This window comes from Etheostoma cragini, chromosome 7 (genome assembly GCF_013103735.1).
Source record: "Etheostoma cragini isolate CJK2018 chromosome 7, CSU_Ecrag_1.0, whole genome shotgun sequence".
NCBI classification, from domain to species: domain Eukaryota; kingdom Metazoa; phylum Chordata; class Actinopteri; order Perciformes; family Percidae; genus Etheostoma; species Etheostoma cragini.
Window position 1 is genome coordinate 9,307,282 of NC_048413.1, and position 21,509 is coordinate 9,328,790.

At 40.1% G+C, this 21,509-nt stretch overlaps 3 protein-coding genes across 9 annotated transcripts in view; 2 read left to right on the top strand and 1 right to left on the bottom strand.

Annotated features, from left to right (window-relative positions):
• Positions 1–5,096, top strand: LOC117947858 (transcription factor-like 5 protein). Of its 7 annotated transcripts, none has more exons than XM_034877208.1 (7): positions 1–103; positions 700–1,261; positions 1,356–1,512; positions 1,613–1,772; positions 1,894–2,080; positions 3,557–3,698; positions 4,116–5,096. In XM_034877208.1, the coding sequence occupies exons 2-7, from the start codon at positions 708–710 to the stop codon at positions 4,239–4,241; spliced, it is 1,326 nt and encodes a 441-aa protein (XP_034733099.1). In that variant the 5' UTR covers positions 1–103; positions 700–707; the 3' UTR covers positions 4,242–5,096. The 7 variants fall into 7 exon arrangements, with proteins under 7 accessions (XP_034733099.1, XP_034733101.1, XP_034733098.1 ...); XM_034877210.1 differs by having other exon boundaries at positions 8–103; positions 882–1,261; XM_034877207.1 differs by having other exon boundaries at positions 13–190.
• Positions 4,954–21,509, bottom strand: part of col9a3 (collagen, type IX, alpha 3) — a 17,247-nt gene continuing 691 nt past the window's right edge. Inside the window, exons 2-32 of the mRNA XM_034877203.1 lie at positions 20,955–21,023; positions 19,614–19,649; positions 19,044–19,115; positions 18,797–18,850; positions 15,650–15,685; positions 15,176–15,199; positions 14,912–14,965; positions 12,989–13,042; positions 12,773–12,814; positions 12,603–12,659; positions 12,382–12,435; positions 12,172–12,225; positions 11,956–12,009; positions 11,787–11,840; positions 11,610–11,663; positions 11,474–11,527; positions 11,333–11,386; positions 11,182–11,235; positions 11,021–11,065; positions 10,865–10,918; positions 10,677–10,730; positions 9,927–9,980; positions 9,740–9,811; positions 8,982–9,017; positions 8,678–8,722; positions 8,150–8,182; positions 7,371–7,517; positions 7,181–7,235; positions 6,898–7,080; positions 6,581–6,658; positions 4,954–6,108 (exon numbers count right to left, since the gene is read on the bottom strand). Coding sequence (XP_034733094.1) covers positions 5,924–6,108; positions 6,581–6,658; positions 6,898–7,080; positions 7,181–7,235; positions 7,371–7,517; positions 8,150–8,182; positions 8,678–8,722; positions 8,982–9,017; positions 9,740–9,811; positions 9,927–9,980; positions 10,677–10,730; positions 10,865–10,918; positions 11,021–11,065; positions 11,182–11,235; positions 11,333–11,386; positions 11,474–11,527; positions 11,610–11,663; positions 11,787–11,840; positions 11,956–12,009; positions 12,172–12,225; positions 12,382–12,435; positions 12,603–12,659; positions 12,773–12,814; positions 12,989–13,042; positions 14,912–14,965; positions 15,176–15,199; positions 15,650–15,685; positions 18,797–18,850; positions 19,044–19,115; positions 19,614–19,649; positions 20,955–21,023 — 1,971 coding nt within the window. The 3' untranslated portion in view covers positions 4,954–5,923. The remainder of the gene's footprint in view (positions 6,109–6,580; positions 6,659–6,897; positions 7,081–7,180; positions 7,236–7,370; positions 7,518–8,149; positions 8,183–8,677; positions 8,723–8,981; positions 9,018–9,739; positions 9,812–9,926; positions 9,981–10,676; positions 10,731–10,864; positions 10,919–11,020; positions 11,066–11,181; positions 11,236–11,332; positions 11,387–11,473; positions 11,528–11,609; positions 11,664–11,786; positions 11,841–11,955; positions 12,010–12,171; positions 12,226–12,381; positions 12,436–12,602; positions 12,660–12,772; positions 12,815–12,988; positions 13,043–14,911; positions 14,966–15,175; positions 15,200–15,649; positions 15,686–18,796; positions 18,851–19,043; positions 19,116–19,613; positions 19,650–20,954; positions 21,024–21,509) is intronic.
• Positions 18,379–21,509, top strand: part of kcnk15 (potassium channel, subfamily K, member 15) — a 20,109-nt gene continuing 16,978 nt past the window's right edge. Inside the window, exon 1 of the mRNA XM_034877214.1 lies at positions 18,379–18,440. The gene's annotated coding sequence lies outside the window, so the exon portion shown is untranslated. The remainder of the gene's footprint in view (positions 18,441–21,509) is intronic.

Here is a 21,509-nt window from a genome sequence, read left to right on the forward strand (position 1 = left end):
GCTATATCAAGTTGACAGTCAAAAGCGTAACGACGTCCGAGACACCAACGTAGAGAAAGTTGCTACCCGCGGCCATTGGTCGAGGCGTTAACATTAAAGTAAGGTACAGTCTCAAGAGCAGACCCACAGAGAGAGCTGCAGCTTAGAGTCCAAGCCGTATAAACTCGGTGACTTATTGACTATTGAAAATGTTTGTATTTATTTATAAAGCTAGATGTTAACGTTAGTGTATGTCAACGTCTTTTCAAATGTACCAACGTTAGCTTAAAAGTTCCTCGTCCGCTCACGTTAACGTAAAGTTAGGTCAAGAGCTAGCTAGCTTTTGTGTAAATTAGCTAGCTAGCAAGCTACGAAATATTTACCCACGACTGACAGCTTGGAGTTGTGAATAAGTTGTTTAATGTCAGTATTTAGCTAACGCTAGCTACAGTGTTAATGTGTTTAGGCTAACTACAAGTACAACACGTTAGTTCATTTAATTAACGTCAACGTTAATTGTTTAGGCAAAGCCTAAGCTAAGCTTCCAGGGCACACACAGTAAGAAGTCTGTTAACGTAACAGTACTGTAGCCAGCTACCTAGCTAACGTTAGCTATACAACGTTAGTCTGTTCTGGTGTAAATATCAGAAAAGTAATATTTTTGTTCTGGTGTAAATATCAGACAAGTAATATTTTTCCTGATCTCCATCACATCTCTAGAGTGGAGAATGTCATCCTTTTTATCTTGTAAAACCCTTCTATCACCTTCGTCCAAAGAAAACTGTGACCCTGTTGGGGTGATTTTGAGCCAAAGTGGGTGTTTGACACATGATCATGGGCAGATGTTGGTACCTGAGCTGGGTCTAATGGAGATGTCAGAGTTTGAATATACACACCTTCAGCACCTTATCCAGGCACAAATGGATGCACACGTTGCCCCGCCAGATGCCAGATCTCACCCTGCTACATTGATGATTAAAGGCGACACTGGATCCACAGTTGTTTCACCCTTCATGACCACTCAAGCTATTGACCTATCAACTTCAACTGATGATCACTGTCTGGTGATGCCAGGAGAAAAGACTCCAGTTTCTTATGGAGAGGTCCCGGGTTTTGTGCTAGCCAAAATCAGAAGTGAAAACAGCCCAACTGAACCACACACCAACGGCAACACTTCTTCACAGAAGCGATCGGCTGCTAGAGTTTGCTTGGAGAAAAGGTTTAACTCCATGTCTGCTGACACCCCAAGACAGCAAGATATTCAGTCTGCAGTTGTCAGCAAGTATGCGTCATTGATATGTGCATTGGTATATGTTGGTAAATATCCCCATAATGCTCATTTTTATTGAATGTGCAAAATCTTTGTTGTGTTTCAGTTTTTTGACAATACTTCAGCAGTCTGCAGAGGCTCAAGAGGCAGTTATACACCCTCAGATGCATAAGTGGATGAAAGCTGACAGAGCAAACTCTTTTGAGGTTTCCAGCCCATTTGTAGGGGGGGTATTTAACCCGGCCACCAACATGTGTGAACAAGTATGATGAAAATATACCAGAATGCACTTTCTTCCAGCTTTATAGATGGCACAGGCAAAATTCATTGTTGCATCCTTCTTTCTTCCTCTTTAAACCTCAGGTGATTGGCCATATTCCTCACATGGTTGAACCTAACAAGCACCAGGGATTAATCATCCCCAAGAGTTTTTCATTTAATTTCCGCCCAGAGAGGGATGTTAAAGCTCAATATGCAAGTGGCAGCAACTCAACAGAGAAGCAGCAGTTGATGAACATAGAAAGTAATACTCACTACCCTACACCTAATCTTATTTCAGTAAAGGTTTTTTGTTGTTGTCGCTGGCTTTCCTTCACTTTAATACACAAGTTTGTGTCTAACTTTTACACTTGTGTTTTTCATAGGTGATGCAGTGACAGTAGCTGCCTTCAGAAAACATGGTAGCACCCACAGCTCTCAATCCATCGTGGTTGCTTTGGCTGCCCCAGACTCCGCTGGAGAATCAGGGAGCAGCACCAGGAAAAGAGTTCGATCTCATATGTCACTTATCCAGCGCAGGGAGAGACACAACTGTAAAGAGAGGGAACGCAGGTGAGCAGCCATTACCAACAGCTGAAGTTGTCTCTACACCCTCCACAATTTGCTACGTGGTGTTATGAAATACCATATAAATATTAACGTACTTTGATCCCAAATTGATGTTTTCATTCTAGGCCATCGCCACAGTCAAGTATATGTGATATAAAATTAGTAAAACATTTTTACCCAGCCGTCCCTACAGACTGTTTAAAATGGCTCCTCTCATTCACTCATTGTGCCCTGCATTTGTGCCATGGCTACCTCACTTTACAATACCTTTTATATAATGCCAATTTACGTTAATTGAGTACTTTTTGCACATTATCTTTTGTTTTTCCTGTTTGTTTGTAGGTTTGCTTTTAATGTGGAAAACTGCTGCTGTAACAAGGGAATTTCCCCATTGTGGGATGAATAAAGTATTATCTAATCTAACAATAAACCCCCTCTCTCTGCCCATGCTGCCTGTCTCTCTATATTGTGACTATAAAACACAAAAGAAAAGTCCATCTGTACTTCTCTAAAAAGGATGTATCATCTTTGGGGTTGTGACCTAATGTGTGTGTAATGTGTAACTGCTTAATACGCAGATATTGTTAAAATAAGTGAAATAGGGTAAGATAGGTATAGAGCAGCAATAATGAGTTGATTCATTGTTTAGTTGATCAAAAGAAAATTAGTCAGCTACTATTGTGCTAAGCCATTAATTGCTTAAGTAATTTTGTAAAGCTTTACTGCGTAACCTTTTTTTAAAGTAATGAACTTCCGTTACATTCAAGACCAAAGGAGTTGATGAAAAGCTAATTAAGACTATCAACTCCACACAACTCTGTATTTCTCAGCACGGCTGTGTTCAGAAATTAGTGTCATCGGGCAACTTTTGGCCACAGAAACTCGACGGAAGATAAATACCTCTTCTGAAGAGTCCACCATGTTTTTTTTAATCCTCCGTGTACTCCTTCACTAAGTAGCTACTATGTGTAGGTGGGGTGGGGGTGGTGCGGGGTCACAGAAGGCTTGCATCATGTGTATGGATCAACAGAATTGTTGCCATTACTTAAAATTCCTCATGGGGGAGAAACTATGCACTAAAGCTTTAAGCACAAATGTCACACATTTGCTGGCTCCAGGTTCACAAGTGTAAGGATTCCCAACTTTTCTTGGTCTTACATTATAGTAAATTGAACATTTTGGAGTCTTGGGAGACATTTAATGACGTCACCTTGTGCTCTAGGATACTGTGTTGTGCAGTTTTCTGATGTTTCATAGCCCAAACAATTATTGGATTATTCAAGAAACGACTCCTGCAGATTAATCGATGATGAAAGTAATCATTTATTGCAGTCCCAGATAGAAGTCAGGATGTCTTCTGTAAGCCGCTGGGACATGAGACTTAAGGATCTAAATAACAGGGTTCCAGGGTCAAAGTTTGAGAGACACCAAACTATACTATAGACTATAAACATTTGTACTGTCTTTGCTTCTTCACAGGAAGAGGATTCGTTTGTACTGTGATGAGCTGAACTTGCTAGTGCCATTCTGTGAGTCAGATACAGACAAAGTCACCACCCTGCAGTGGACCACTGCCTTCCTCGGATACATCAAAAAAACGTATGGAGACACCTTCAGAGAGGTACGTTTGTATTGAGTTAAAAAATGTATTATTCTAAAGCAGTTTGGCTTGATCACCCTGCAACTGAATTTTTTGAGACTTGAAACCTGGGGCTGTAAGATAAGAGCTTAATTACATTGCCGCTTACTCCCTGAGGTATACGTAATGCAGCTGACTTAGAGAGTTCAAATCAAGTTCTGCTTACTGTTAAGATATACAATCATATCAACTTTATATTTTACTGTCATGTATTATCCAGTGCCGTAGTCTGTGGGAATTGATTTACATAGTCATACTGAAATCCACCACATTATGTTGACTGTGTGCAAGCACCTGGAGTAAAAGAGAGGCAGTCTAGATGGGAACATAATTAAAATAATATAGTATTGATACTATCTAATGTTGACTACAATCATTTGCTATTCTCCCCCTTTACAGGAGTTTCAGAAGGTATTCACTGATGGGAAAGGACACTTTCTAAAATCCAGCCCTTCTTCAGACCAGAACCCAATCCAGCGGGAGATGGACGAGACACTGAGCATTCCTCTTGGGGTAGAGCAATGACCCTCTTACTACTTCATCCAATACATCAGCCAGCTATTTAAGTACATTTTAATTTAAAATTCAAGCTTGGGTTGTCCCATGAGGTCTGGCCATGGGTTAGGTCAATTTGTTGTATTTTTAAATGACAAAAAGTGCCCTTTTGAAAGGAACTCTGCTTCTGACTACATTACCAAGATTTAGAGATTGGAAGGATTCTAGTCTCAGACCATGTGATGCAAAAAATGACCAGTTTTCTCCAGCTGCATTTCAAAACCACACACTATCAGGCTAGTGTTGGAAGCGCCATGCAATTTATTCTAAAGCTAATATATTATTTCCCCCCCCGAATTTCTTTTTTTACACAGATGGCACTGTTTCCCTTTTCCAAAAACAGCTGAGATAGTGCCATAAAGATAAGATTTCAACTCAATCATACAGACATTTAGCTAATTCTCCTATGTCCAGCTTTTATATGCTTAATTCAAGTTTTCACTCTTCACGTTTTTAAGACAAAAAAATGTTCAAACAGTTCAGTTCAATTTTGTTGTCCACAAACATTTATTCTTTAATCATATCTGTAAGTGTAAATTGATTTAAATACTTGAATTTTGCATACAAATGAGTCTTGCTACCTTGTGAATTAATGGGATTACTAGACTTTCATGGTGTCAAGCATATTACTCTGACACAAAGACTGTTCATTTGACATGTTGATATGTAGAGAAGAGTAATGTTTTACTGAAAAGTGGCTTTATTTGTTCTTTCTTACAACATGTCGCTGTAGCATCGTACTGTACATACAACAGTCACCCACAAATAATAAATAGTTAAGCACTGGTAGTACATAGTGGATGTGTTCATTGTAGATTTCTTTTTTTTTTTAAAGAAGGAAAAAAAAATTACTTTGCTTCTAAGAGTTTGAAATTTATTTTACAAGGTCTGATTTATGCATCCACAAGTTTTATTTAGTTATTGATTCTCAAATATAGAGAATCAACTATACATGCAATAAAAAAACAAATAAGCTGTTAAAAAAAAAAACTGTCAAAACTTTAAAGGTTTTTGCATTCATCTACACAATTTTGGGCACCTGGGTATTTGTGTTTTTTATTCCTTTTACAATACATACACAGCTCCATGACAGAGGTTTTTAACTCTGTCACCTATTTCCATATTTTACACTGTAAGCTTGTGTGTTGAGGTAACACCTGTGACACCTGTTAATGGGCCATGGTACATGCACATTCGCTTCGGTCAATCACTGTTGTTTTTAGTGTCATCTGCCAGAAGGATGTTAACCAAGGTAACGGTGGCATTGAAACAACATGTACAAAGTTTTATACACAAAAGGACTCATCAATCATTTTCCAGTTGTTTGCAAGTCAAGTCTTGTTATACTGTAGTATTTGGAGCAATGCAGTTGTTCTCTTGGACTCGTCCGTGCCTCTGTCCGCCTTATTTCTATACGTCATCTTGATGCTTTTGTCTTTCAGTTGCTCTGGTATTCATGTCACTCCTAGGATGTTCCTCTAGTCCTCTCAAAATATCACATCTGTTTGATGTTACTCCTGCCATCTTGTGATACATGTATTTAAATAAAGAGGACATTTTTTTGGGATCACTTTCTTCTTTCATTCCTTCCTTCCCTCACTTATCACCCTTCCGCATTGGGGTGGATGGCATCAGGTTGCAGGAAGTTATGTTTAATGGTTTTTGGGGTTGGAGGATTTTCCAGCGACCGATGCTCCTTGGCAGGCTGATGTATCACAGATTCCAGGAGTTCCCTGGTGCCCAGTCCTACCTACCCTGCCTGGCTCTCCAGACTCACCTGGATCTCCTGGAGATCCATCACGCCCATCTTTAACAATTCCAGGTACCCCTGGAAGACCTGTGGACAGCATACAGGTAATGAGCCAAAGGCAAAGGGCTGTAGTTCTTTTTAACGGTTTTGTAACGCTCTTGTATTTTAAGGTGAGAAAATATATCCTACAGTTTTGCATCAAATATACCTTGTGTGTCTAGTTTGATGTCAGTAAAAAGTACAAATTATACCACAGAAGAATTTTCTCACCTTGCCACATTTTGACTTGTCATAGCAGGAAAATGAGTAACTAACAATTATGACGGCTCCTCCATTTGTGCCAGTAAACCATTCAAGTGTGTTTGGCCTGGAACTGGCCCACTGTAATGGAATGTAGCCATTCCTATTTTTATAGGGTACATCTGTGTTTGACAAGTCAAAATGTCTGCCATGGGTGAGGTCTTTATGTTCAGTGAAGTAACTTTAAATCCGATTGTGACCACGTTGTGGCTCCAATCAGCTCAAGCTCTAATAAGTGTGTACTGTTTAAACCACATACCTTGGTATCCTTGGTCTCCAGTGGGCCCATCGACGGCTTTGCCAATAGATCCCTTATCACCTTGCTCACCAACATCACCTGTTGGGAAAGATGAACATTTTAATCATTGGGGGTTATAAACTAAGTGCATTTACTCAAGTACTGTATTTTATGAATTTCATCTCTGCGTTTACTGCATTTCAGAAGGAGATATGTACTTTTTATTGTTACTTCATTTATTTGACAAAACAGTTCTTTTTGATTAAGATTTAACACAACAAAAATGATAAACTTACAAATTACAGATAAAAGGTCCATCCTGATTTTAATTTTCATACCTCTGGGACCTGGGTCTCCGAGTTCTCCTGGCAGGCCTCTGTACCCTGGTGGTCCACGGGAACCTGGATGCCCAATAGAGCCAACAACTCCAGGCGTTCCCGGAAGCCCAGCAGGGCCGGGGCGGCCCACCATTCCAGGCGCCAGGGGTCTTCGAAGGTTAGCTGCCAGCTGTGCAATCTGGTCTGCGTGATAGAAAACACCAGAGGGTCAATTATTCAGCTTACCCTTTCTTTAGCACTATACTAAAAACAGAAAAAAGATGAATTAGTTAAGATGTCACACCATCGACCATTGAGCCACACAGCTCTCTAATGTGCTGCTCACTCGCCAGTTTACCCTGAAACACAAGTTGATAAGACACTTTTAAGGTGTAGGCTCATTCAGGCAGTTCATTAGAAAACATCAACTTAACTATTTAATATATGTGACAGTCAATCACAAGCTTTGACAAATTAAAAATAAAAACACTCACGGGTACACCGGTCTTTCCTGCAATCCCAGGCAGACCCTGCTCCCCTTGGAAGCCCATAATTCCTGGTTTTCCTGGAGGCCCTCTAGCCCCAAGCTCTCCTTGTGGGCCTGTCACCCCCTTAGGTCCCAGTTCACCCCGCTTTCCAGCCTATAATCAACAAGTTATCCGTTAAATAACTCATTACATTTTGCAAAAATGAAGAACTGGAGCTAAAAACATCCATAAGCCTTTGATTTGATTGCTGAATAAACACCTACCAAGGTGCAAACTGGGTGTGTTGAGACAATGCGGTGGCATATTCACATGGCGTCTTAGTGCTCGATAATTACTCCAAGGAGTACACAGTACACAAACAGTAAATAGAACTACGAGAGTGATGTTCATCAGTACAGTGTCTCTAATTACATCAATTTAGCTGCGGCTTAATGTGACTTGCCTCTCCCTGGTGGCGGTAGCAGCATACAGGCCAATAAAGCTGAAGCAGAAATACCTATCTCTAATTAATCCTATTAAACCAGGAATGTGAAGCAGAGTCATGTGCAATGATTTTGATGAGTGGGCAACAGGTCAGCGCTAGACTCCATTTTTAATGTTTAGTGAGGGAGCTGACAAACTTGTGCTGCTAATTACACCCACACACAACATCTGATCCAACTATGTGTGTGCAAATAGAAAGACATCTACTGTGTCTAGAGAACTGGTTTGAAAGAAGCAGGTCTAAGTAGAGTTATAAAACACTGCAAAAAGTAACAGTAAATGAAAACGTTGATGTAACTCACCTCTCCTTTTTGTCCAACTGGGCCAAAAGGACCCTGAAAATCATGACATACTGTGTGTTTACTTTGACATAAGTGAAATGACGTGACATTACGAAATGCACATACACTTTATTTGTATCGCACCTTGTATACAGGTTAGAGCAATCCAAAGACACAACACAATAAATTCATTTAAATAATGGCCATTGAACATTCTAATTAAAAGCCACCAGACTAAACAGATAGATTGTACACTTTACATCTAAAGATATCAACATGTTCAGCTGCCCCTTTGGTCAGCAGAAAAACGAAAAGTTGTCTCAACAGAAGTTTTTGAAAATACTTATGTCAGAAATCTGAAAGAAAATTGTATTGATTTTAAAAACTCACAGGCTACCAATGTTAAGACCATAAAATAGGTGTAATGTGTTCCCTCCATCAGAACCAATTGTAAAACGAATCACTGCTGACTGAAGTAATGTGTCTCAAGATCACTAATACTGCGTGTTTGGATTGTGATGGGACAGTAAAATGTAAGAAGATACTCACTGGTTCGCCATTCTCTCCTGGTAAACCATCACTTCCTGCCACACCCTATAGACACAACAGAATATCTGAATTATTTGATTTGCCATGCTTTTTCTCTTGGTCAGTACCCGGCTAAGAATGTTCATTAATCTCTTGGGCTGATTAAAGAGTTTCAGGCATCATAATTGAGAAAAAAAAACATTAACAATATAAAAACATATTCCTGTCTATTTCAAAAAGCTGGTTGCGGGTTATCCCAGTGCATTCAGTGGAGATCATACTGTATGATCTGTTAACCAGCTTGGACTTTGACTTAAATATTTACCATGTCTCCTTTCGCTCCAGATGCTCCAACTGGACCCTGTAGGGTTAAAAAAGGAGAGAGAGAGAGAGAATAAATGAGAGACATGTAGAGATCTTGTGGAAATGCAGCTGCAGCAGAAAGTAGGGGGATGAAGGTGGGCTGGTTGAGGGGAACCAGGAGCGATATAAAGGCCGCCATTGTTCTGTCCTCAGATTCTGAACAGGAGGCCTTTTTGTGTTTGAGCTCTCTCTCTCAGCTGCAGTTTGAGTTCATACCACGGAGACTGAGGTGGGATGACCTGCTTATCGACATACAGTACCTGGATAGTTACATATCTCTGTCTGTGTTTGTGTGTAGAAATGCTGGTGTGCAAAGACATTTGATCAAGTTTCATGTTTGAATTTGAAAGACTGACCTTAATAAGAAAGATTTAATTCATTGATTGATTCGTCAATTGGCAGAAAATTGACTGTTTGGCAACATTATGATCATCATTTTGACTCATTTTTGTAAGAACAAAATGTCCAAATTGTCTGGTTCCAGCCTCTTATGCTGTTGTCTTTGTCTTCTATGAAAGAGTAAAGGCGTTGCTATTTTCTGACATTTCATGGGCCGAATGACTAATCGATGAATTGAGAAACTAACTGGTAGATAAATCTATTATAATGGGGAGAATATATTTGTTATTATTATAGGAAAGTCAGAGCCCTAGACTGTATGATGGGTTGCAGTGGGTGACGTTGAACTCTGGGACATAACGTCACACACGTCAAACTCACCCTTTCACCAAACTCTCCACGGATTCCTGTTGGACCTGGAAGACCTGGATCCCCCAAGGCTCCGTTTACCCCCTGTGTACATGACACACACACACACACACAGACACACAGACACACAGCCAGCCAGTGAGTTAACCAAAAAATGAAAAACAAAAACGATAATGGTTGGTGATGTAATGCAACTGACCTGAAAGCCTTTCCCTCCCTGAGGCCCAGGGTTGCCCACAGGTCCAATACCTCCCTGTTAGAAACACACATTGTCATATAATCCTGTAGGTAGAGCTCACAGTAGTAAAACAGACCGGATATTAATGGAAAGTCAGAGATGCAGAACATAAAAAATAGGCAGAATGGTTGTGTGAAGTATGATTCATCATGCAGTGCAATGTGCAAGAGAAGTGTGTAATTCCAATGCTGTTCTATCTCTTTTTTCTTTGCCGCAGGGTCTGACGTAGAAAACAAAGACCTCTCTGTTTATGAATTTCTCCTTTATGAATACCTGGCTCTCATCACTGGCCCTTCATTACTAACCCCACCTTAGCAAGGCTACTGAATCAGCTGCAGTACTGTAGAATATCATTAACTTTGAAGGGCAGTTGTTTGTTATTCTGCTATTCCAGGTTTATTTTATGCTGCAATGAATTGTGGTATTTTAAGATGGGTGCTAAACATTCATTGCATTTCTTTTTCAGTCATGGTGCATTCAGATATCCACACTAGTTAGACCAGCGCACTTTAAAGTTTTGGAAACTGAGTCTAAATTCTGTAAATTGTTACATTTACAGACCCTCCATGCAGCACAGAGTAATAATTTGTCTTCTAAGTGGGGCAAAGAGTATTTTTTAAATGCCTTGTAATTGATGCGTTTGAAGCTATTCTAGCCATTTGACCAAAGCTCATCACAGCCTTTTTTTTTCTAGTGTAAGCATGCACTTACTGCCACTCCTCTGGGTCCTGCAATCCCCCTCTCTCCTGGGATGCCGATGTCACCCTGAGGGAGGAGACGAAAGACGGTGTGGACGAGTCAGTAGAGTTTAGAGTCCAGACGCAACATTGTGGGGTTAAGTGACATGTCAGTGAGGCTGATACCCTCCCCTACCCAAAAAAAGCCCATCAGATACATACAGGAATACCTGGCTCTCCAGAAGGTCCTGTCTCTCCAGCCTTCCCTGGATCACCCTGGTGTGAAAGAGAGGGGGAAGATAAAAGTTGTCCTCCATGGTCCGGATCTCAATTTTAAGGTTAAAGTCTCTTTCTATTTGTAATTTGTGTAATACTCACAACTCCTCCTTTGGACCCCTTTGCACCGGCCTTTCCTTGTAGACCCTGGAACATTAAAGAAAGCGGGTGTTACAATCAAACAGCTACTTAGACGAGATTTAAATAACGTCCTGTATTGTCAAAAAGACACGAAACATCCAAATTTATTTCAAAATACTCACAGGAAGTCCATTTGGTCCTTTCTCTCCAACTACCCCATGGCGTCCGGCATCACCCTATCAACACAAACACCACAGTTACTGTGACATCACTTTATGTGGACACACAACTAATTCAAGCCGAAAGCTTGCAGTAAGTAAAGGTGTGACTTACCTTCTCGCCATCTAACCCTGGTGTACCATCTTTGCCATCTCTGCCAGGAATACCCTGTAGAACACATCACATATACCTCCCATGGTTCTAAAAGGTGATGTATATTAAAAATGAATAATTTGTAATCAGATATGCACTTACAGGCTCCCCTTTGAGTCCGGCTCCTCCAGGACCTCCTTTGGGACCAATTTTACCCTGTTGAGAGACACATCAGAGTGTCATTTATACATCATTATTTGTGAAAACTGATAGTCACAAATTCAAGTTGTTAACTTACAATTTCTCCTTTGGGTCCTTTGAAACCCTGTGGTCCCTTTTCTCCGGCGTCACCCTGGAGACATCAGATGAAACACACACAGCTATTCATTGATGGGACCAGCCGTCTATTCTGGCTGTAAACTACTACTAAACACCATTTTTATTTCATGTGTGTTACAAACAAGGAGAGACTCACTGTCTTTCCGATGATGCCGACGATGCCAGGTTTGCCTCTGAAACCAGGCAGGCCCTAGAGACAAAGGAAGGTCAAAGGAAACATATTGTAAGTACACAAGTTCTGTCTGCATTGTGAGTGATAAGAAGCTGAACAAGGAAGTAGTGGCCATGTTCTAAAAGTTGCTTACTCTGTCTCCTACAGATCCCATTGGGCCTTGTAAACCCCTGAGACCACGCGGGCCCTGAAACACAGCATAAGAGCATCGTGAGTGCACTTTAAAACACAATAAGAAAAAACACTCCAAAAATACACAAGCTGTATTAAATATGCTAACGGACAAAACCTATGTGTAGGTAACAAGTGAAAAGTAACACCAGTTCTGAGTCATGTTTATGTAACTCACCTGCAGACCCACAGTCCCAGGAATACCTGGTGGGCCAGGTAGACCAGTATCACCCTAGAAAAAGAACAGGACATTTAGGACAGCAACAGAACACCAAGTGACATGAAGTAATTAGACAATAAAACCAATATTTTGTACATGCTAGGCTGATAACATTATTATTTAACATCACTGACAGTGGTTAAAATACCTGTCACATAATAAACTCACCTTCTCTCCATTTTTGCCAGGCTCTCCCTTGTCTCCTTTATGCCCAGTGTGACCCTACATGAGGAGAAATACACAGACTTGAATATAGACACGACGAGTGTGCATGAGAAAACATATTTTGAGGTTGCAGGGTGACATGAGTTGCTTATAGTCTCACAGATCTATTGAGAAGCATGTAAAGCAAAACAAATCTTAGAACAACCATGACACGCTTTATTTACCTTGAATCCTGGCATCCCAGAAGCACCAGAGGGACCAGGGGGGCAGATGGCGGGACACTGCAGAGGACAGAGACGACACACTGAGGACTCTAAACTCGCTGTATGCAGTGGACGCATGTTCAGTTTACTGTCATTATGCTGCTCTCACAGGCGCATGGTTGAAAACTTACCAGGAGGTCACCGCTAAGATCATGAAGAGTACCAGGAAGTCCCTGACAGGAGGGGGAAGGACAACACACATTAAGAGAGATCTGTGAATCCACAGACCTGCAAAAAGAGATCCACTGGGTGGCGGTGGAATAATACAGTCTTTGACTATATTGCACCGGCAGCACTAGTTATCAAATGATAATAGTAATAATAATAATAATAATAACTGCACTTACTGGTGGTCCATCAGGGCCAGAAGGTCCAGGAAGTCCTGGAAGACCCTCCACACCCTGAGAAACGGATAGATAGCACCAAGATCAGTATCATCTCAGCCCCTTAGTTTAGAGTTTTTCCTGATTTTATTGAAGTTAGAGTCAATCTGTAACATCTCTGCTAAGTAAAATCATCTGGCCACAGTTATCCCAATCGGTTGTGGTGTAACAGGGAAGAGTAACACCTAAAGTCCCCCCTCCACATAGAAACCCTGACACTTTTGCTAATTGTCCCTTAACGTGGATGTTTGACCATGTATTGTGCGGAATGGTGTTTGTGTAGAGTTTGACACTGGACAGCGGTTTTCAAATTCATCTGTCGAGGTGGAAGTTTCTCTGCTCTGACCTTATAGGAGAGAGACTACTAGAACTGTTGGGTCCTTGTAAATTATGGAGTGTGGTCTATCTGTAAAGTGTCTTGAGATAACTCTTGTTATGAATTGATACTATAAATAAAATTGAATTGAATTGAATTGAATTGACTTATACCTGTACCTACGAGCATGTTTTAGTGACATCGCAACTAATTTGGAAGCCAATTGTGGTTCAACATGAAACTTAAAGGTTGCAAAGTGTGATGTGGCCACTGGAGACCTCCAGCACAGCACACATACACAGAGAATTGACTTTCTAGTGAAGTAGGAGATATTCCTCACCAAGGGAGACGGAGTGGATGTAATTTTAAGAATTTTCAATAAGGTAATGGACTTTTTTTTCTGGAAAAGCATGTCAGACACAAATTACTATTCCAAGCAAAAGTGTTGTATTAGTTTGTATCATCTTAAAACGTGTTGAGGGGATCTTTTACTACAACTCAACTAAAGGTAGAGCTAAAAGTCTGCATACTATGGTAACCCTGACAACAATCCTAAGTGTTCAGAAATCTTAAATATCAACCTCACAGGGGAGGAGTTTGGAAAGGGGAGGTTATTTAAGGGCTGGGTGTGTTCTGTTCAAATCCTTTGTCTGAGACCATGCTGCTATACCAGTGAGTTTGTTTGAAATGATTCTGCCATTTAGTTTGAGATGACTTGATGAGTTATGTGTTTTACAGTTTACATTAGGAGGAAAAAGTGGTTGTATATTCTTATACCCTGTATTAACTTATGTTTTATACTTGAGTAGCATCCTGATGAAGGCTTAAAGGATTTATTCTTTAAAAAGTGTATGCATTAACAATGCAAGATATTTACTTTTTGTTTATTCTTAGTTATGTAAGCATGGCAATATATAGATTTGTTTTGAAAATCCTCATCCATCTATTCATCCATTCCCCTTATTCAATAAAGAGTTCAGTGCTGTTGGATCATTGCATTTAATTTGAACACCAGCTAGAAGCTCTATGTTCCAGTTAACTTTATACCCCCTGATCGGCCAGTAATAATCTAACTGACATCATCAAGTTCAGAATATGCATTTTTTTGCTTATATTGACCCAAACTTTATTTTTAATGTGAACCCCAACCCCCAGATGAATGCTGACCTAGACAAAAAAATACCTTCACACTGCTGCTGCTAATAGTTTAGGGTCTATTGAAACTGAGCATGCTTTTAATTACACATAAACTGAGCATAAGATTGGATAATCCAAATAAAGTGTGACCCAATAGACACTAGGCCAGTCCTTCCTCTCCAATGGTTATTCTTATCCTACTGGTCCTGCTACATTGTATAGAAATGTAGGCCAATGTTGTGTTGGCTGTGTCCAGCAGAGCGGGGAGTGCACTCACATTCCCTGTTCACCTCACAATACGTTACATTTTCTGTGACCAATTGGGTATTAAATCAAAGCTGTAATAGCTAACTGGAATTATTTGACTCATTGAATCAGAGGATGTAGCTTCCTGAGGATGACAGGAAGTCTAATTGGAGAGATCAGATACTTACGGCTGGACCCTGGGGTCCTACTCCGCCTGGCAACCCATTGGTTCCAGGTAGTCCCTAGAAACAAAAGACACTGGGTGTGTGCAAGACATCAGAGTACATGGGTAGATCTAGCGCACAATCAAGGCTACAACATTGTCTAATTTGTGCAAGCATGCTGTCTCATGATAAACAAGTTATAGTGATATATGCAAGGATGATACAAATACATCACAATCTCCTGTCTGCACATAAGAATGATATAACAAGACAGCGCTGTGTACTCACTGCAGCTCCTGGTCTCCCTCTGCCCTACGGAAGACACAGGAAGGCGAATTAAGTCACAAACACCAAGGGAATGATTTGATTTGCTCACATCAATATCCACCACATGCAGTATAACTGCATTAAATCTGCTTTGAAAGTTTGTACCAGGTTGAGGCTGTGAGGTGAATATGCACTTCTGCAGTCACGTTAAATCAGAGCTAACCATAATCTGTCATGTTTATGTGAAACTGTCACTTTCAAAAGTGTCCTATTACCTTAATGTCAGCTGGGGGCTGCGTCAATAAATCAGATTTCACATGTAACTGTTTTAGCTCCGATTGGTGTAGGGAAAAGGTGGTATGTATGGTAAAACATCAAGGAAGGAGAAGTGTTTCCGGTGAATGTAATAACAAAGATCCGTTAAAGGATTGGAAGAACGATGGATGCGTACGGTGTATATTTCTTAGGTGCGGCAGAATATATGGGGGTACTTACAGGAGGTCCAGGTGGCCCAGAAGGTCCAGGGTCACCCTGTAGAGAGGAAGGCAAAATACCACAATCAATTACCGACAAAATCAAACAAACAAACTGAGTTTTACATATGCACCGTTTGAACACTTATCGATGTGTGGTTTCGCCTTATTGTTAGATGAAATTTGGGCTTGTTAAATAACATTCAAATTAATGACCAAATCTGTCCCTTTTTTATTATAGTAGCCTACATGGAGCAATTGTTTACTGTGTACAATTCAAACTATTATTCAGTGTGCCGATGTGCTGCAATAGCAGCAATCTGCGCAATGACTATTATTGCCCATACTTATTGTTATTCTTCCGCCAGATTTACGTCCCCTCTATTAGTCCCGGAGCGTTGCCAACACGTGCACACAAAATACATCAAAACGTGTGTAATGATCGGGAATGGTGTGCTACGACTTTTCTAAGAGATTTGCCGCGCGGTTTTCACAAAATGGGCATAAAACCGCACCAAAAGTTCTCATAGACTTGAATGGGAAATGGTCAGGAAATCGCTCAACATTGCTCTGTACGCCCCCTTTCTGGGGCCGTGCTGTATCGTCACACTTTAACGTAGAAACATGATTAAAAGTTTAAACCGAAGACAAGACTTTGGCGTTTATTGGGCTTAATGGGCGTTCAGATTTCAAGCACGGTTTCTCCCAAATCCCAGTTTATGTATCGTCCCATTTTCAGACCGCTTCCGATTTTCCAATTTGTGTGCATGTGGCGGAATGTTGAGAGCTAGAGTGGAGGACAGAGTGGGGCGATATAAAAAAGTTTCATGGCCAATTTATACATCAAAACGTAGGTATTCTTGTCTAATTTCAGCTAATGTGCTCATGTATGCGATGTGAATTATATTTTTTGCTTAGCAACCTTTCAAATGACAAGAGTTCCCAGTCTTCCTCCATTCACTGCCATGTTAAACATCGTCCACATTTCTGAGCAGAACGCAGAGCAAAGCACTTTTTTACATCGCTGATACGCCCACATTTCTAGGTTTATCTACATAAGTTTTATATCAATACGTCCACAAAGGCCACAAAGGTGCCCACGAGAACCTTATTTTATTGAAAGCTAGTATCCCTTTGATGATATGATCATTTGTTTGAGATCTTGTTCAGTATCTGAATTGCTGGTGACAGCAGGTGCCAGGTGCAGTCGTTAACTGTTTACTGATCAAAGAGATGACATCACAGAGATGAAAGGCTTCCTATTGGTCCTTAGTAACCAGGCAACCATGCTCTGTATGTTTGTCTGTTGACATCTATCTGTCTCCCTCTCTCTCAGACACACACACCCAGACAGACACACAAGTCCTAACGTCTTAAATAGGTTTTAAAAAGTTATATCTCTGAAGGGTTAAGACACTTATTTTTTTTTATTAAGATTTATTGCTATTCACATGTGCACCAAGTAGGAGGCACACTGATAAAATTACTGCGGAATTTTCTAGTTACCATTGAAATTTGTCTAAGAAAGTTTATGGTCTGCATTGCCTACGAATGGGGGCTGCCATTCAACAGCTCTCTTTAGGTATTGTAAGGGGGGTTACTATAAGGTTGTGTATTAATGTGTGTGTGTGTGTGTGGGGGTTGCGCTTGACACCATTGCTAATCACATTCTAGCTAGACACAATGAGGAAAAAGGAGTTTTGTTGCTAACTGACTTTATATTTTATTATTTAAATACCTAAAAGATTCTGACTGTACGGCAATCAATGTTGAAAATAGACTTGGTATCAAATACGTTATTGGCAAATCAATTATTCAAAAACATTAACTCAAAAGAAAAGGAAGCTGATATAGTCATTTGGACAAGACTTTTTCTGCTGAGTCACGAGCGCAGATCACAAACACTTAATTATTAAAGTTACTGGGGAGAAAATGTCTGCATCTTGGTGATTATTGCGATCAATTAACTAACATTCTATTTATTAAAATCAATGACTTTGATTGCATATGTAGTTTGGTTTTATAATCCCAAAACAATTCATTGTAGTAAGTATTTTTGATCTGAGATCCATATCGTCTTTAGTCCACTGACTTCAGGTGGTTTAGGCTACATGTTCCATCTATTATTACTGTAAGTAACCTGTGGCGCCCCTCCTTCTTTCCAACCCCCATGATCCTGTCTCCTCCTATAACTCTTTGTTTACCTTCCTCACAGCTGTATTTGTGTTTCCTGAGAGGGCAAAAACCAGGCCTAACGCAGCGATGTTACTTTACTTTTATTGGCTGCATTCCTGTGTGCAAACAGTACAACAAAGTGTACTGGTACACAAACTATAAACAAGTGTGGTAGCTTGAAGAAATTAACTAGTAAATACAATCCTAAATCTGTATTGTGTTGACAAAATGAACAGTCATCATTACTGTTAGCAGACTATGGGTGCACAGCAGCTAATTCTGTCTCAAACTCCACCAGTTTGATCCTGTTTCTTTGACTCTTCAGTACTTTGAACCAGCCATGACGGTGTAGTAATCTAAGTAATTAGGGACACTGGTTGACGCAAGCTTCCTCATTAGGTTGGCTAATTAGTTGAATTGCTGGGGGAGGGGGGTGTTATCTGTCTTGACGGTGAATTTGCAGCCTTACAGCGGAGCGCCCTCAATCTTTATTCTTTTAATGTGTCTTCCAGTGAAATCATAAGATGTAGCAGTGCCGATGTATGTGTTGTGATTCTGTCTTCTCTTGTGTCTCTCAGGATAATACCGGTTCCCCTCTGCATCGGGGCAACAGATCATCATCCCCTACACTCTCACAGGTTGGTGGGTAACTGTGCATTCCGGGCCGGATTAGGCAAGCAACAAGAAATAAATCCGATTCTGATCCCTCATTAAAAATATTCCCACCAAGAGGGTGAGCCGTCTAGACAAATCCATGCTGACAGAGGAAACACAGGCCTTGTCCCTGTTAGACCCCCCCCCCCCCCCCCAAATATCTTTGTATAACAGCAGACTTTATCAAAATCAGTAATATAATGTATCCTCTGTTCATTTAACACAACGCATACGTGTGTCTTACTAGGGTGTAATTTGTAATAGATAACCTCATTAACTGGAATTGGGTCTTCTTTAAGTCTAACATAAGCATCCCAGAAAGATCAAAAGACACACTTACTCCATCCCCTGGGGGTCCATCTTTCCCAGCAGGACCATCAGGACCTGTCAAACCCTGAAGAGGAAGCATATGATAAGCATTTATTAGTCATTGGCTCGTGCTCTGCTATCATTTTAAACATCAATAAGCATTTCACTTTCATAAACTACACTCTGTGTAGGCATTGCTTCCTGACATCCTTTGACATAGACAAAAGATTGTGTTGATGTTAGTAAAAGAATAGTCTGTGTGTTTATTGGTCACTTACGTCAACTCCTGGAAGACCTGGCAGGCCTGGTTTTCCTGCTATCCCTGGTATCCCTGGTTTGCCTTTGGGACCCTACACAGAAAGAGGTTTATTAAATGAATGAATGAATCATTTATCTACTCAAGGAAATAATTTAAATATTTTAATTTCTACTTTTTATCTGAACATCATCAGCTAAATAAAAGAAAATGAATGTTTTTCCTTATACGAATCAAAGGTTTAAGGCTAGAGAGTGTCATATGCTCAAAGCTCTTTCAGACAAATTGGTACTTTGGGTCATATCACGGACTGAGCAAAAATGAGGAAAACATTTTGTTTCAAGCTTTCTTTGAAATATAGTTAGACATTTGCATCAAAAAGACTACTTTCAGGAGACAACAGTTCTTTTTCTGAATTAACGTGTGCATTTAGAAGTTCCCGTGATATTTTAAGGTTTAATTTTTTTAAGTCAAGAGGAGGGTTAAAAAAAAATGTAACACTGTGGAGGGCCTTGCTTTTTTTTTTTCACTGAAATATTCATCACCACCTCAAGTTCCATTTAAAACTGACCAGACTTGTTGTAAAACTTACAGATTTCCCTGGCAGCCCAGCAGGTCCAGGTTTGCCCTGTTAACGAGAAAGAAAATGTAAGTAAAATAACCAGACGACACATTTCCGCACTTCCAGAGAGTACAATTTTTGCTTATAGACAGAGATCTTGATTCAAATCCTTCAATAACTTAACGTAATACCAACAACTGAAAAAAATAAAGTGGCTAAAGCAGTGAGTCTCTGATCTGCTTCAGTCCGTACCACATGCTGTGTATATTCTGCAGAGACTGGAGGAAGAGCAAATACTACTGAACTAACCTGATGCTGAGTGGTTACATGATAAAAGCTTCAGCTTGGATTGTACAGGGGTGTGGGGGGGGGGGGTGAAGGTGCAGGGAGGTGGTGTGAGGTGAAACTCTAGATGGTCGCACATGGTTGGGGAATGTATGAATGAGCCCTCTGTGTGCCTAAACTTTACTGCAGTCCCAAAAATAATCACAATTAAAGGTTTCTAGCCGCGGCTTGACAACATTTACAATGTTTTTCTATTTAAAATGAGAATTTGACAAATATCTTTCATTTTGTTACCAGAGTTTTTTTACTTTCTTTTTAACTTGGCTTCCCTGTAATCCATTTCCTTTTTAATTTGTGCAATTAAAATCATTTTTTACCTCATACTTGTTTACCATTACATCGTATCCTACACACCAGCAAACCCCCTTAAAGGGTAAGGAGTGTGTCCGCTTACATTTCCATAGTTTGTTCTTGTATCGTCCACATATATTGATGAGATACAATAATGGATATCCATTTATTAGGCTGACTGACATTACACTGTATGAATTTTTATGACCAAAAAAAGAAGCTGAGCTATTCACAGTAGGAATATAATCTAAGCTTTGAAGGGTTGCCAGTTTTACATTTTTTTACCTACAGAACTCTATTTAGTAGACACGTTTAAACACTGCCTTCCTTTGTAGGAGGGGCTTTGGGAGGAGTCGGTGTGATTCAAAACTAACATCTCAAACATTTCTGCTGCATTTATGCACTAAGAAAACACCTTTCTACCAAAGGTAACTGAGTAGGAATTTAAAGTTTTCAAATGTAACATGAAAAAGGGGTGAAGCCACTGAGCTGTCCACTTAAATATCACTATAGCGACTGTGGCACACATTATTCACATTTTTGGTATTCTTGAGCTGTAACTTGACACACTTTTTCGGAACAGATGAGGAAAATAAATCTGTTAATTACTCACAAAGAGAAGGCCTAATCAAATGAGGTGCTAAAATCTTTTTTTATTATCTACTAACTGGAGTTAGTTAAATCTTAAATAGGCCAAAAGTTTTAAAGTCAAAGGAAACTGTCTGGTCAACTCACATCGGTGCCATCCTTTCCTGGAGCACCTAAAGGTCCTGGTGGCCCAGGAGCTCCTCTGGGGCCTGGCCTCTGCAACACAAATACATCAAAATCAGTAATATAATGTAACCTCTGTTCCTTTTAACGCCACAAATACTGTTTACATGAGTAGGTTGGGGTTTGACATGAAGTGACTAAAACAAAGTGATGACAAATGTTTGGTACATTTGTTCCTCAACAGTATTCAATATTAGTAACATTTTACTCAGGACAAATTTAATGAAATCAATCATTCTAAAGATATAAACTACATCAATTAAATTCAACTGCAACCTATTGAAAACTAAGATGAAACTATGCAGTGTGGTTTTCATTGTGCGTAAAGACGCTTTAAATCTTACTTTACGCAGAAGAGAACAAGATTTCTATGAAAACACAAATCAGTAATTCAGTCGATCATCAAAACAACATAAACCTTTTTCACTGAGAACTTTCAAATTTGAGTGACTGCTCCGGGGAGCCTCAGTGAACAGAGGTGGCATTGTGCGCTGTGGCATTGCTCTCCAATCCGTGCAT